General features: G+C 31.4%; 1 protein-coding gene across 1 annotated transcript; it reads right to left on the reverse strand.

Moving 5' to 3' along the window:
* Window positions 1–10,965: 10,965 nt before the first annotated feature.
* Window positions 10,966–12,623, reverse strand: LOC112750089 (protein JINGUBANG). Its single transcript, XM_025798621.3, has one exon. The coding sequence runs from the start codon at window positions 12,437–12,439 to the stop codon at window positions 11,138–11,140; it is 1,302 nt and encodes a 433-aa protein (XP_025654406.1). The 5' UTR covers window positions 12,440–12,623; the 3' UTR covers window positions 10,966–11,137.
* Window positions 12,624–15,367: the final 2,744 nt, after the last annotated feature.

A 15,367-nucleotide genomic window follows, 5' to 3' on the forward strand; every position in this document is an offset into this window, starting at 1 on the left:
TTGTCTAGGTATTTTGAGTTATGATTCTTTATTTGAAAAATGCTAATGTGTTTGCTGGAGCTTTTTGTCTCATGAACAGGTATGAGACAACTCTGGGCAGAAAAAGAGCATTCCCCTTTAATCAACGTGATCTGGGCTTATTTCAAGTGCAAAATGATTTGGGCCAACCTCAAAAATTCAGATCTAGAATGGTCCAATGTGTTTCCATTAAATCCAACTATCCCTGAGCCCAAATATGAATGTTACATTTTTTGGTTAAAATTTTTTTGTTGGGCTGTGTGTTTAGATTTTTTTGAAAAAGTTTTATTCTAATTTTTTGTCCAAAAAGATTTTCAGTTTAATTTAATTTTTTTTGGATTTTGATTATTTAAAATTAGATTTCCTTGTTTTGAAAATCAAATCAAATCTTTTTTATGAGGTCATGTCTTTTCAAGTCTTTTCAAATGGTGATGCAGTTGCATGGTTTTGAAAATCTACTTTTGGGTACGGTTACCAACACTCCCTCTCTTCCCTCCTACCTCTCCTCCTCGGTGTGATCCTATGGCACGAACCAAGAATCCCTCTAGGGTTACTCCTTCTGCCAAGAAGACACCACAGACGAAAGAACCTCCATCCAAACCAGGGTCATCGAAACCGAGTTCATCCAAGGGGAAGCGACCAGCCACACCAGAACCTCCACCTGAGTCCACACAACCAAAGTCTAGGTCTGTTCCATCACGTTCTCAAAGAGGTAAAACTCGAGTTCCTCTTAAGTCAGTTAAAGAACCAGACATTGGCCCTTTTGATCACAAAGCTCACTTTTTGACTTCTCATTCGAACTATAACCCTTATAGATTCAAATCTGCCATGAACAATAATTTTTTTGAAGGGGTTATCCATTATCGTACCCTATGTCCCTCTTTTCTCGCTGATTTGCCATCTTTGAAAAGAAAAGGTTTTCCATTTGTTGATAACTTGATTTTTCTGGACTGGAATCACCTTTTTGACATCAAAAAGCCTGTGCTTGTTGGTCAAAGAATTTTATGCAAACATGACTTATCATGAAGGCACTGCTCACTCATATGTAAAGGGCCGAGACATAGTTTTAAATAATGAAACTATCAGTGATGCTTTGAAGTATACTGATGTTGGGCCCTGTGCTTACACTTCGGTTAAGTGGGATGAAGGTGTTGGAATTTCTTATCATGATGCATTGGCACACATCTGTGAACATGTATCTTTAATTGATGGCATTACACCCACTCACAAAGCCCTAGGATATGAGCGTGCTCAATTGCACCGAATGGTCAACCATATTATTCTGCCTCAAAGTGGCTCATATCAAAGGGTTTCCTACACTGATACTTTTGTTTTATATGCCCTTCTCACCAAAACTGAAATTTCATTTGCATACTTGATGGTTAGATATATGTTTGACTCTGTTAGGAGTGAAAAGGACAAAGCACTTCCTTATGACATGTTTCTAACTTGCATATTTGAATATTTTGGTGTTGACTTGACCAATGAGAACTATGAAAATAGACATTCATACCTAAAGGGGGGTGGTTCAGTGAAACAGAACAAAAGACCCACTAGATCTGAAAGAGTTGTCCTAGATGATGAAGATGATGATTTTGTCCCTGATGATTCTCCTGCTCCATCCACTGAGGGTACTTCTATCTCCACTGGGAAGAAATCTGCTCTGCTGAATGTGGTCAAGGATGTCACTCAAGAGTTTGTTTCCCAATCAAATCACTTAATTGAAATGAGCAAAGAGCAAAGGAAGCTGGCTAGCAAGCATGAGAACTTCCTGAAGAAATCAAGGGATATGGTAGCTGTGCTCATGACATTCATTGATAACTTTCAAAATGATGAAGACATTGCCATTGATGTTGAGGAGGAAGCTGCTTCGGAGGAGAACGGTTCTGATGCCTAGGATTTGTCTCATGAAAACTATTGCTACTGCTCTCTTTTTGTCTCATGAATTCTGTTTCTTTAGCTACTTTTGAACTGTTTCACTTTGGATGACTGTAATAACTCTAGATATTGCTGCACCTTTGGTAGTTTAGTCAGTACTTTGCACTATGAGCTAACTCTTTTCTGCAGGATGCAAGACTTTATTTTTTTTGTTTTTTGTTGATCTTGCTTATTATCCACCCTTGATGACAAAAGGGAGAGTAATAGCAATAGGATAATAGATCCTAGTACTTCTTTTGGGATTTTTGCTGCATTAATACTTGATTTCACATGTTGAATCATTTTGCTGATGATATTAGCTTGATGTTGGGCTGATTATGTGATGTTACTTATCTGATATCCCTTAGCCAAGATAAATGTATTTTAGCTCTTTATTGTGCTCTCTTTAAGATCAAAGAAAAATAGGAACAAAGAGGAAAGCACAAATTCAGAGGGAGCTAATCTTGAAAAGGAAAGGGGGAGCAACATAAAAGCAAATGACAAAAATCAAAGGGAGTTTCTATACCTTACTCAATTTATATCCTTTTTTATTATTGCTTAAATCATGTTTGTCATCAAGGGGGAGATTGTTGAGTTAAGAAATTAACTAAATTAATTAGTGATGACAAATATTATTTTTGGGCAAAATAAATAATTAGTGTTGATTAATTATATTTACTTATTACTAATTGTTTATTGTTGCAGGCCAAAATTCCATAGCCCAAATGGAATGAAAAGCAATCAGCAAGATTGGTGGACTGAAAGCAAAAATCAGAAGCCCAAAAGAAACAAAGCCAAAGAAATCAAAACGGGTTGCTTAATGGAAATCCAATCCAAGCCCGTATCCATCCCACAAAGCTTCTCTTGTAAGATTGAAGTCTTCACTCTTTCAATATGCAACGTTCCTCTCCTCTCTGATCAAGTCAAATCAAAACTTCAGAAAAGTAAGAAAGAGAAAGAGAGAGAGCTTCTTCACCAAGCTAGTCACCAAAGAAGCAAGAGAGAGAAGGATTAAGCCTGAAACACAGAAATCTAAATCAGAAAATCCAAACCAAATCAAGCTTAGGTTATAGGTAAATCACTTTCTCATACATGCAACTCGGCTTCATCTCTTCTTTCCAACTCTCTGCTCTATCCGAAATGGGATACAAGGGAAAGAGGATTTCTGTTCTTCTCTGCTCTGCTGTGTATCTACGGTCTTAAACAAGACTTGGGGACTAAGTTGGTTTTCAAGGGCTCAGATCAAGTTGACCATTGGAAGATTTCTATGGTTGCTGCTATATGGCTTTTGGTCAAGGTGAGGAAAGCAGAAAGAAAGTTTCTATTCCGAGGATTAAGGAGAAAAAGTGAATCAGTGGGTTGGTGAAGCTCAAGGCTCAAGGTGTTGACCTTGGAAGAAGAACCAAGCAACATGCAAGGAGATAAAAGAGGTTTGCTGTTCATTCAGAAAGCAAGGAGAGAAAACCAGAGTTTGAGAGTTGTATTCTGTAAAGAAGTTCCTCTACTTGGATAATACTTTCTTTCAAAGAAGCATTCGGCCAATACTAAAGAACTGTATCTGAGGTTTGCGAATCTGGTTTTGCACATAGCAAAGAGGCTGTTGATGAAGTCAATCTCCTTCATGTTTTACAGATTGTAATGTACTTTTCTATGTTTATCTTTCTGTAATTCCTTGTGAGAAAAGGCATATTGAGAGAGCTCAAGTAAAAGCCATGAGTGAAAAAAGGCTGAGTGAAACACTTGAGAGAAAAGCCTAGAGTTTATTTCAGATTTCTTTAGGTATGTCTATGTCTTGTATCTTGTACCTATGAGGTATCCCTTTCTTAGTTGGGTTAGCACTAAGAGTGAATAGTTAGGTATTAGCATAGCCAATGTCAAGTTAGGTTAGAACTTGAGTATGAAAGGATTGGGTCAATCCTGTGAAATTGGTGTATGTAATACTGTTAACTATAGTGAAATTCTTCCATAGTTGTGGAGGAGACTAGATGTAGGTTGCATAGCACAAGGCAACCGAACCAGAATACATGCTGGTGTTAGCTTTTCTCTTCTCTGCTAAGTTCTATTTTCTGATATTCATGAGACAAAAATAAATTGTCTCATAAATTTCCGCTGCTGAGTTCAAACAGAACCTGAATTGAAAGTTAGTTTTAAAAGGGTAATAACAGCAACTTAAAAGGAAGGCATAGATTCAACCTCCCTTCTCTAAGCCTACCATAACCTTCAATTTATTTTGAAATTATTCTTAACATTTAAAATATATTTCAGTTCTACCTCTATCCAATAATTAAGTATTTTTGGAATTTATGTTTGGATCTATTTTACCAATTAATAATTTAAATTTAAATTTAATATTGTGAATTTTTTTTTATAAAATGGTCCCCTCGCACGCATGGAATGAAACATTTGCAAATCTTTTTAAAATATATTTAGTTTGAAGTAAGGTTCTGAAAATCGGAACGGATCGGCTGGTCGAACCGGTTTAACTGAGAACCGGCAATGCAAGCGATCCGGTCCTTCACCCATATCCGCTACTAGAAAACCGATGGGGAACTACCGAACCGGCCAAAAATCGGTCGGTTGGACCGGACCAGTAACTGGTCGGTTCGGATAAAATGACGTCGTTTGAAATTCGTAAAAAAAAAAAAAAGGAACCACGCGTGAACCAACCCCTTTCCCCAATCGTTCATTCATTTCATCATTTGTCACTATACTCCCTATACTGGAGATTGGAGAACTCTGAAAGCGAAGGAACCCTAGCCCTCCATCGGAAGCCGCCGTTCCCAGGTCGTCGAACCCTAACCCAGTAACTCGGCAGGTACTCTTCATCGTCGCTGGCTTCTCGGCACGGAACCAGGTTAGTGGCTCGTCTTCATCTTCGGTCTTCTTCTTCGCGTAGCTCTGTTCCTCTGTCGCGTAGCTCTGTTCCTCCGTCGCAAGCTCTGCTCCTCCGTCGCAAGCTATGTTCCTGCCTCCATCGCCAGTTCTGTTCATGCCTCCGTCGCCATCTCTGTTCTTCTAGGTATTTTACTATTTTTTTAACAATATTTGTTGAATAATCTTTGAACTTGTTATGGCCTTATTGAATTGTTAATTAATCTATGAATTCGTAGGTTGAATAATAGGTTGAATAATGGTTGAATATTGTTAATTAATAATTTTGAATTTGTGATTTACTGATTTTTCATTTTCTTCTTCAATTATTGTTGTCTGTGGTTTAGGATTGATAATTTATAGTTCTATTGTCTTTAATTTCTATTTTAAATTTTAGTTTTTACAGTGATTGACTGATTTTGTTTGATTCTGTTATGGTTCTGCTTCTGTCTTTCGTTGTTATTTTTTTTTTTTTGTTGTATACCTGTTGCTGTCCTTGAGAGTTGAGAACTTGAGATTATTGAGTTGTTGTATTTGGATATTTGGATACTGTAAAGTGCATTTATTTCAGATGAATTAGAAGAGAAGTTGGTGAATAAGGTTTTAAACTGTGAAATCATGTGTTGTTGCTTGAATTTTAGAAGAAAGAGCAATATAATGTATTCCTATTTATGATTCCATAAGACCAAGGTTAAATTAACAATTTAGGTGGAGTTAAGTTTTGTTTATGAGTAATTTAGGTTAAGAAAACTTATTCTGTTTTGCTGAAAACTTACTCTGTGTTGCTGTTTTGTTAATGCTAAAAACTTATTCTGTTTTGCTGTTTTGTTAATGCTGAAAACTTACTCTTCTTGGATCTTGGCTTCTGTTTTTAATTGCTGATGGCTCCTGCTTTAGGTTAAGAACATGGTTAATCATTGTATTGTGGCTCCTGTTTTTAATTGCTGATGGCTCATAACTTGTTATTTTTCATTGTGTTGTGGGGCTGTTTTTAATTTCATATATTTTTCATTGTGTTTTGTAATTGCTGGCTTTGTTTAGTGTTTTGTAATTGCTGGCTTTGTTTTCTAATTGCTGGTTTTGCTGATGGCTCCTAATTTTTTTGTTCAAATTTGCTAATGGCTTTGAATTGTAGTTGCTGGTTGTGCTGATTTTGCTGGCTTTGTTTGTAATTTCTGAGTGAAGGTTTAGTGTTTTGAATGTCTGATACTCTGATTTGTGATTTCTGAATCTGAAATTAATTAAATCATTGATTTTGTGTTGTTGAAATTGTTCATTAAAATGGATTTGTTGTGCTGCTGTTGCCGTTTTTTAATTTTTAAGTATGATGTTTCTGAATTTTTGTTGAAATAGTTATTGATTTTAGGGTTTAGAGTGATTATTTGTTGCTGGTATTTAACTTTTGTTGCTATTAAGTTGCTACATTTAAACTTGTGCATTAGCCTATTCATCTTCACTTGCAATAACAAAAAGTTTTTCATTTGATTATCCATTAACTACCTCATTTTCTGGTACCATTCCTTTTGTTATGGCTTTAGCTGAAGAAATTGGAGGGACGGGATGAGGAGACATTGATGCCTCATAAGACACCACCACCATCAACATATCCTTGTTACTTGAAGGTTTCTTTAGCACAATAGTTGAAATTACAATCATAATTACATAATATGTTTAAATAATTATCCAAAAAAAAAAAATAGAAACTCACAAGAACATCTTGAGATTTTTATGATTGATAAATTTTTATGTTGACATTTAATATTTGAAATTTCTTTATACTATTTAACTTGAGTTTGTATATTAATAAGATTATATGAATTTGGTTGATGACATTTAATGTAGTTTTTTAAATTTGAAAACTATTTTAATGTTTATATTATATTATAATTATATTTTAGGATATTTATTTATAATTTATTTATTATTTTATTTTAAAACGATTTTTTTGGTTGAACCAATAAACCAATAAATCAGTAGCTAAAATGGTTTGATGACCAATCCGATTTTCTGAACCTTAGTTTGAAGATAAAAATTAAGTGACAATTTTCATGTACTAGTTTGATCAATATAAAACTTCTAATTTCAATGAATTAAACTGGAAACATAAATAATGGAAGAGATTTTGTCTCTTGAATAGTTGAATATATATATATATATGCTTGGCCCGTTTCTTGCCGAAAATCATGCAGATATTTTTAGTTGCCAAATTGGGATTGAATTAGCTATAACAGTAGGCCTAGGCCTACAGGGGAAAAAGAAAAAAGAAAAACCAAAAAGTAAGGGATAATTTAATGCAAAGTTGTAAAAATCGAATCGACTCAAGGATTCTATCAGAAAATCGGCGAAGGGATCTCAAACCGATCTGGTTCGATTTTAGGATAGGAGTATAGGACCGTTTAAAATTAAAAACCGACATAAATTGATGAAAATCGGAAAAAAAATCGGTTTGCAAAGAAAATTCTAAAGTTTCAATAAGTATGGTTTGAACTCAAAATTTTTAAATTAGAGAATATTCAACTTGTCACTCGGTTATTATACTTCTTAGTAATAAATATGCTATTTAATTAACATATAAAAAAATATAATTAAATTATTTTATATTATTTTAATTTTATATTTATTTATTTTTAAATTAATTATATTTTTTATTTATGAATAATTATTATTTTAAATATAAATTTTATTAAACACCTACCAAAAATAACAAATATTTTTATTAATTATAGCATAATTTTTTTATGATTATATAATATTTATTAATGTTATTTTTTAATAATTGCACATTGTATATAATAATATAATACGTATAGAATTATCAATTTGTTATTAAAAATTAAAAATAATAGTTACTTTAGAATAAAAATAAAATAAAATAATATTTATCATAAAAAATATTAAAATTTTATATAATTATTTAAACGAAATTGAATTTATCGATTCAATCAATGACTCATAGATTGAACTAATAAACCAATACATAGTAACTTAACTAAAATTGAGTAAGTGTCGTATTCGAAGTGTGTCCGATATACGAATACGGTAATTCAGGAAAATATGCTTCATAGTTCATAGTATGTAAGGAAAGGAAAGCATACATAGGATGAGAAAGCCATTTTTCTTGAAATGATTAGTTCGGTATGAAAGTGGAGAAAATATGTAGAAGATTATTATTATTCCATTATTTGTGGTCCAAGAACATGTTTTACACGCTTATTATGTTTACTTTAATTTCTTTTCAAGCTATGATTTCTATTCAATTCATAGTAATTAGTTTTCCTTTATTTCATACCTCTCATGTTAGCTTTCAATAAGAACTTGAAAGAAAGTTTAGGGTAAGTTTCTAGAAAGTAAAGCTTGCACGTTAAGTAATCAAGTCTCATACGCACAAACAAGAGGACAGTTTATCATCTCCTTTTGTTATTTGATACCCTTTTCCATCATAACAATTTTGTCTGTTTATTTTTTAAGTAAATGAAGAACTAGAGGTACTGTGGATAGTTAACATTCTTCATATCTCTGGAAACTTAATATAATAATATAATAAGTGCATGCTATGTTGTTTATGCTGTGGTGCCTATAGTAATTATGGTGTGTTAAAAAAAACTAAACTAATTTAAATTAGTCGAATAATTAATTCACTCGTTTATTTAAATAAGTATTCAGAGTTTAGAGAGATACGGTAAATAAAAAAAGATAATATTAAAATTAAAATAATAATTTTATTATATAATAATATTTTTAATAAAAAAAGATATTTTTACTAATGTATTATCATTTTTAAATTTATTATCAAAATACTATTATTTTAAATTTAATTACTCAAATATAACCCTTTTACTTAGGTGACAGCTATTTTTTATTTTTAATTATAATTAATTATCGTAATATAAGAAGAGTGACATCTAAATTTAATTAAAAAAATATTTTAATATTAAATTTCAAAAAAACATACATTAATAAAAAAAAACTAAAAAATATTATTAATATATAAAAAATATTTTTAATTACAATAATGTACGTCCATATAAAAATCCTAACCAAGTCATCCAAACACTTTTTTGTTAACACGCCTCCCCCTCCCCCAAGTTACGTGAAATACACGCGCGCTCTCCTCTCCCTCTTATTAACGTAAATTTCTTATTCAACGTAAACATTTTTCAACGTTAACAATTTGCATTGTAATTTTTGGATCTGCAATCTCTACTGCTCGTCGTTCTTCTTTTTTCTTCTCTTCTGTTCGTTGTTCTTCTCTGTTGCTCGTCCTTCTTCTTCCTATTCTTCTTCGTTTTCTTCTTCGATTTGTGGATTTATCTTCTTCGTTTTCATATTTTAATATTCTATCAAAATAATGAATGATTCAACTTCAAATTAGTTGAATGAGAGTGATTTGGATTATTCTTCTGAAACGAATCAAGCGGATGAGGTTTGGATTATTTTTTGAATCGAATTGAATTGAATGTACGCTAGTGTTCTGAATTGAATGGAATTGAATTGAATTGATAATCTCTAAATTATAGACATAGGTGTTTTAATTTGAATTTGATTTTATATAATGAATAATGTTCCGTTTATTTAGTGGTATACAGTTGATTCAACTTAATAACGTCTTCGGTGCATTATGTAAAAAGCTGTTTTGAATTTGATTTTATATAATGGATATTGTTCCATTCATTTAGTACTATAGAATTGATTCACCTTAATAACGTGTTCTGTTCATTAAAAGTAAATATCAAACAAGAAATGACATAATATGCAAAATTAAGAGAAATTCACGTTTTTACATGTATAAACATGACATTGTGAAATTGCGATAAAATATAAAAACAAAAAACAAAAAAAACAGTTAAAATTTATTTTATTTAATATTTATTAATTATTAAATAAAATAAATTTTTGTTATTTTTATTAATTTATTTTAGTTATTAAATATTTTTAATAAAATTATTAGATAATTTAATTAAATATATTCGATCAAATATATTAAATTATCTAATAATTTATAATATCATTTAGTATCCACCTCCCAATTATACATCTCGCACTCTTGAATTGGACAGTCCCACGCCTTATCACACGTTCCTTTCAATTCACACATTCCTTTCAATTTAAAAGTGTGATGTCTTTTATAGCAGCCTCATAATCTCAGTTTTAATTAGTATAACTTAATTACAATGTTGCCTGGCCTCTATTAAACTAGGAGGCATATATATTCAGCAATCCTTAATTCACTATGTGATCACTATGTCTATATTAATATGATTATTATAAGTGAAGTTACATTAGTATAACATTTTATAATATATTTTCTTTAATACATGAATATGTTTTACTCATATTATTTACCTTAAATAATGATATTATTTTACACAATAAAAATTTGTTTATTTGGACGTTAATTTTATCATGATTTCGAATAATTGATCATCGCTCATCCACTTTATTTTTTCCATGCTACTTAAATTTAAAAGGTATTCCAAGTTAACAATATATAACCCATGAAAAGATTTTTTTTATCACCCTTAATTCAAACAAATAGAATGGTAAATGCTAATGTGTTTTAAAGAAATTAAAATAAATAATAGTGGACTGAAATGTACAGTAAAAACAAAAGTAGAGAAAGTGACTGATTAGATTCTTTACAATGATCTGGAACATCTGATAAAAACAGAATCATAAAATTTTCAAGAATAAAGAAGCAGGTGTTGAAGAAATATAAAGTAGGATGATTTTGAGCTACCAAAAATGGATTCTCAATGATCTATGTAGGAGTTGATGGCATTACCGGGGATGCCAACGGAATTGATAACTCTTGTGTAGACGTAGACAGACATTTTTATTTTTTGGTTTTGTATGCTCTACTTTATTGTGTTGAGCTTTCTTTTGTTTCAAAAAAAATAGTGTAATATTTTTTAAAAATTAATTTATTGTTAAATATAAAAATAACAGAAGAAAAAAGTAAAATATTATAAATAAATCTTAAATTTTAAATTTAAATTATTAATATAACATATAATAAATAAATAAAATTTGACAAATTAATAAAGAGAAAATAAAATAGTGTGATAACAAATATTCACCCTCAATATCTTTCTCTTGGTTTTTACTATATAAAAACAGAATAAAATGAATAATTAACAAATAATACAGAAGCCAATAAACTATAGTTTAAATGGTATAATTTATTCATAGGGAATTTGAGCCTTTCTACTATTTTGATTAAAACAAAAAAAAAAACTAACAAAACAGAATATCCAGAAAAACTCCTCATAATTATTTACAAATTCAATGAATGATAGAAAAAAAATTTCTAAAAATAAAATTACAAAGAATATCAAAACAAGGGAACCCTTATTCTCCAAACTCTAATGCCACAGTCCAAACTACCACTATAAACCAAATAAGAATTACCACCACCGCCACCACCACTATTCTCATCATCACCACCATAGTTGTCGGCGGATTCAACCGCCACAGCCAAACACTTCACCGGTCTTCTATGTCCTTCCAACACAGCCAAACAAGAATAACAACTCTTCTCACTATTAACACTAATCCCTCTCCGCCGCCACACCCTAACACTATTATCCGCCGAACCACTCACCACCAAATCCGCCATTGCAACCAAACACAGTATTGCTTTCGTGTGTCCTCTCAACGCTCCAACAACCACCATCTTCACATTTTCATCGCCTCCTCCTTCCTCCTCCTTCTCCTTCTCCCACACCAGAATCGACCTATCACACGCGCCGGAGTACAAAACCAACCCATCGGCGCTGAGCGCCAACGCGTTCACCGCCGATTTATGCTTCTCCAACGTCCCCACAAGCGCATGCCTCTTTGAATTCTCAAGTTTCTTCCATATTTTTATCTTCTTATCAGCTGATCCAGTGTAAACTACACCGGCGCATGAAACCGCCAGCGCGTTGATGGCGTCTTCGTGCGCGTTAACGGACTCCAAGCACTTGAAATCGGAGGTTCGCCAAATCTTGAAGGTCCGATCCCACGAAGCGGAGTATAAGAGTGTTCCATCGACGGATATGGCGACGGCGGAGACTGTGTCCACGTGGTGCACCCACGTGGACTTCTTGTGGCGCCGAACTTGAACGTAGTTCTTGGAAGAGAAGAGCTTCCAGATTCGGTCGTTGAACGTTGGAAGCGTCGCTATGCATTTGTAGGGTTCTTGTTCTTGTTCTTGGATTTTCCAGACGCGGATTTTGTGGTCTTGGTGAGCGGTGAAAAGCTTACCACCGAAAACGGTTATGGACTTAACGGCACTGTTGGTGGTTGTTGCAAGAACGTTGTGATCAGGGGCAAAAGTGTCTTTTCGGTGTCTCCTTATCTCACTGCTGGAGGATCCGCTGTAGAGAAACTTACCGTGGAGTGCGAGGCAGAAGATTGCGGAGGAGTGACCGTTGATGGTGGTTACAATCTCTTGTTGTTGGAGTTGTTGTGAGGTTGTTAGGGAAGGAACTGAAGGTAGACTTGGTTGTGAAGAAAGAGAGGAAGAGGTTGATGATTCTGAATGAAGAAGGGTATTGTTGGAATTTGAGTGATGAGATTGTTGTTGGTGATCTTCATGGTGTTGTGATGATGATGAGTAGTGGCAACAAGAGGGACATTGAAGAATTCCCATTTTACCCTTTCAGTGACAGAAAGGTTATTGTGCTTTTATTGTGCTTGGTGGAGTTTATTTAGAGAGGGTGGTTGGGTTTTATAGAGGCATGCTCATGTTAGCAGCTTCGAGACTAGGAAGCAGCGCATGTTAGCAAGCTGGAATTTGGCTGTGTCTTTGACTAATGGTGTTCAAGTTGAGAGTTGAGACTTATTATGATTGTGAGTTGACATCTTTCCCCATTAGTTCGACGGTGATTGGTATGGTATTTGAAAGAAGGCCTCTAATTTGTTTAAAAAAAAAAATTAAAGTTTAATTTTAAAAATATAAAAATAAATATTCTTAAAAATTTTAAAATTTATTATAAAAAAATAAGTTATACAAAAATTAGATATGATAAAATTGACAATTCCAGTACACACGTTTTTTTAGATTTTATTGACTGATTGTATGCTTTAAAAACATTTTAAAACATTTAAAAAATTAAAGAAAAAGTACTATTAACCATAATAAATTCAAAATATTTAAAATATATTCTAAAAAATTAAAATAATCATGAATATGAAATAGAATAAGTTATTTTATTTCTGTAGAATATGATCAACTATTCAACTGTAGTCTCTTGCAACCAATTTCTAGCAAGAAACATGTGTCACGTTTACACTATATTTCTTAATAGTTTAAAGATTCGTCAACATTGCTGGTAAGGAATATCTCACAAGAATGTGATTTTTATAGTTTCATCAATATGGACGGGACGAATTCATTGGTTTACAGACATGTATATATATTTTTGAGCTATGAAGCCGTGCCTTAATCTTCTTACTAAGATTATTAATTAGTGTCATACCCACTGCAGCTACTATAGTTTATAAAAGAATCTACCTTAAATAATAATGTCAAAATATAATTTATGTTAATGGGGTCAACAAGTTAACACAATGTCAAAGTGGAAGGCTTCCTAATTCCTATACATGTGAAATTGGGGGTATGGCCGAAATGGCGAAATGACCAAATTGCTAAGGCCCCAACAACAAGATTGATTGTTTGTTTATATATGAATTATTATAGTATGACTATGTTACATTGACTATGAATTAATAATTGTGATATTTTAAAAAATATTGTTAAAATTAAACTAACGTTTTTTTATTTTTAAACAATGATTTTTAAAAAATGTTAAAAGTGTTACTAAAATGAATATATATTGAGGGGGAGTAGTTCTTGTTACTTTCCAGCACACGAGATTATGGTGATCTGAGTACCACGTAGCTTTAGGGTGCAACTTGCTGCTATTGCTGAGATCAAGCCAGAGGATTCCACAAATTAAGAGAGACTAAGACTTAAGAGTAAAGATAACATGCAACTTGGGAAATTTCTTCGCCTTTTATTTTGTAAGGAAAAGAAAAACAAATTTCAGATAGTAGTTTGCCTTTTGGATTATGCATATGGATATTACTATTAATATTATTATGACTAGATGTGATATAATAGTGTATAAAGGCCTCAAGATCATAAACAAATCTTCTTTTCTGTTTTCTATTATTAACGATGAATGTTACATTTGAATGGGGACCCATATTTATATGATATTATTATTATTTAGGGTCCAGTGCAATTTGCACTTGTCATGCCATATGTAGTCCGAGGCTAATATAATAGGCAGCTACTCCTATGAATATTAAAAATATTTTTTTATGATAATCTTTGTTTAAAAAATATAACTTATTTATTTTATAATACTTTAAATAAAAGTAACACTTTTACTTCAAATAAAATTATTAAACTCTACAATCTATTATTTAATGGTCAAAATAATATATCTTCACGTAATAACAATCATTAAATCTTTATTAGAGTAGCCACCAATATAATAATGTGATCCAAGAAAGGCCACCATGATGAACAGTCTCTGAGCTACTTTTGGAAGGTTAATTTGATCTTTGGATAGTTTTGGAGGTTTCTAGATAAGGCCATTACTTCCAGCTAGGCTATGGGTTTATTTTCAGTTAAAACTATATTATATAACATATCTGTCCGAATTTCATTGAGTGCACTTTATAAAGGTCGCCAAGTTGCCATTTAAACCAAGTCCATGCTGGTGTCACTCTCACAATGAGGATATACTCGCAGGCTATATTGGGTTCGTGACTTCGTGGCTTGGAACACTCTAGTCTTAACCAGAGTGAGATTTTGTGAAATACTTTTAGTAATTCATGAAATAAATTACAATTTCATTATTTTTTTAGAATAATTATTCAAATCAATTCTAAAAATTTTTAAAATCAGATATTTTAATTTTTTAAATTTTAATATACACAAAATAATTTTTAATATTTATTTTTATTAGAGAATGCAGTTTCCTTAACTTCTGTTAATACTACTAACGTAAAATATTACCATGGCCGTTAAATGTTCACGTATATAATCTAGACACATTAGTCCTTAAAAAAAAAATAAAATAATCTTTGAAAAATTTAACAAAAATTTCAAAACATTCGTTGAAAAATTTTAAAAATGGTAAAATAATCTTTTTGAATTATTTATATATAATTATTTTTAAATTAATAAATTTTAATTTTTGGAATTTTTAGTCTATTTATTTTAAATTTGATTATTTATATACAAAAATCTTTTATATATTTTCAAAATAAATTATAAATCAATTTTAAAAAGCACTCTTCCTCAAAAAAAAATATTTAAAATAAATGAGCCTATATTTATTTTTGATCATATAAAATATTAATTTAATTTAATTCAATTTATAAATACCATAATTTATGATCATTCTTTAACAATGAAAAAGAGAATAAAGTAGTGTTGTTTGAAGAGATAAAAAAACTTCTATTTAACATATAATTTTTTACATAAATAATTAAAAATATTTGTACAAATGCTTATGAAAGCAACATTTTGGAACTTGCATACATTGCTAAGCAATATAGATAA

The sequence above is a fragment of the Arachis hypogaea genome, chromosome 15 (assembly GCF_003086295.3).
Source record: "Arachis hypogaea cultivar Tifrunner chromosome 15, arahy.Tifrunner.gnm2.J5K5, whole genome shotgun sequence".
In the NCBI taxonomy this organism is placed as follows: Eukaryota; Viridiplantae; Streptophyta; class Magnoliopsida; order Fabales; family Fabaceae; genus Arachis; species Arachis hypogaea.

Bases quoted from the DNA above. Each gene is read 5' to 3' on its own strand.
- LOC112750089 (XM_025798621.3), bottom strand. From the start codon at position 12,439: ATGGGAATTCTTCAATGTCCCTCTTGTTGCCACTACTCATCATCATCA.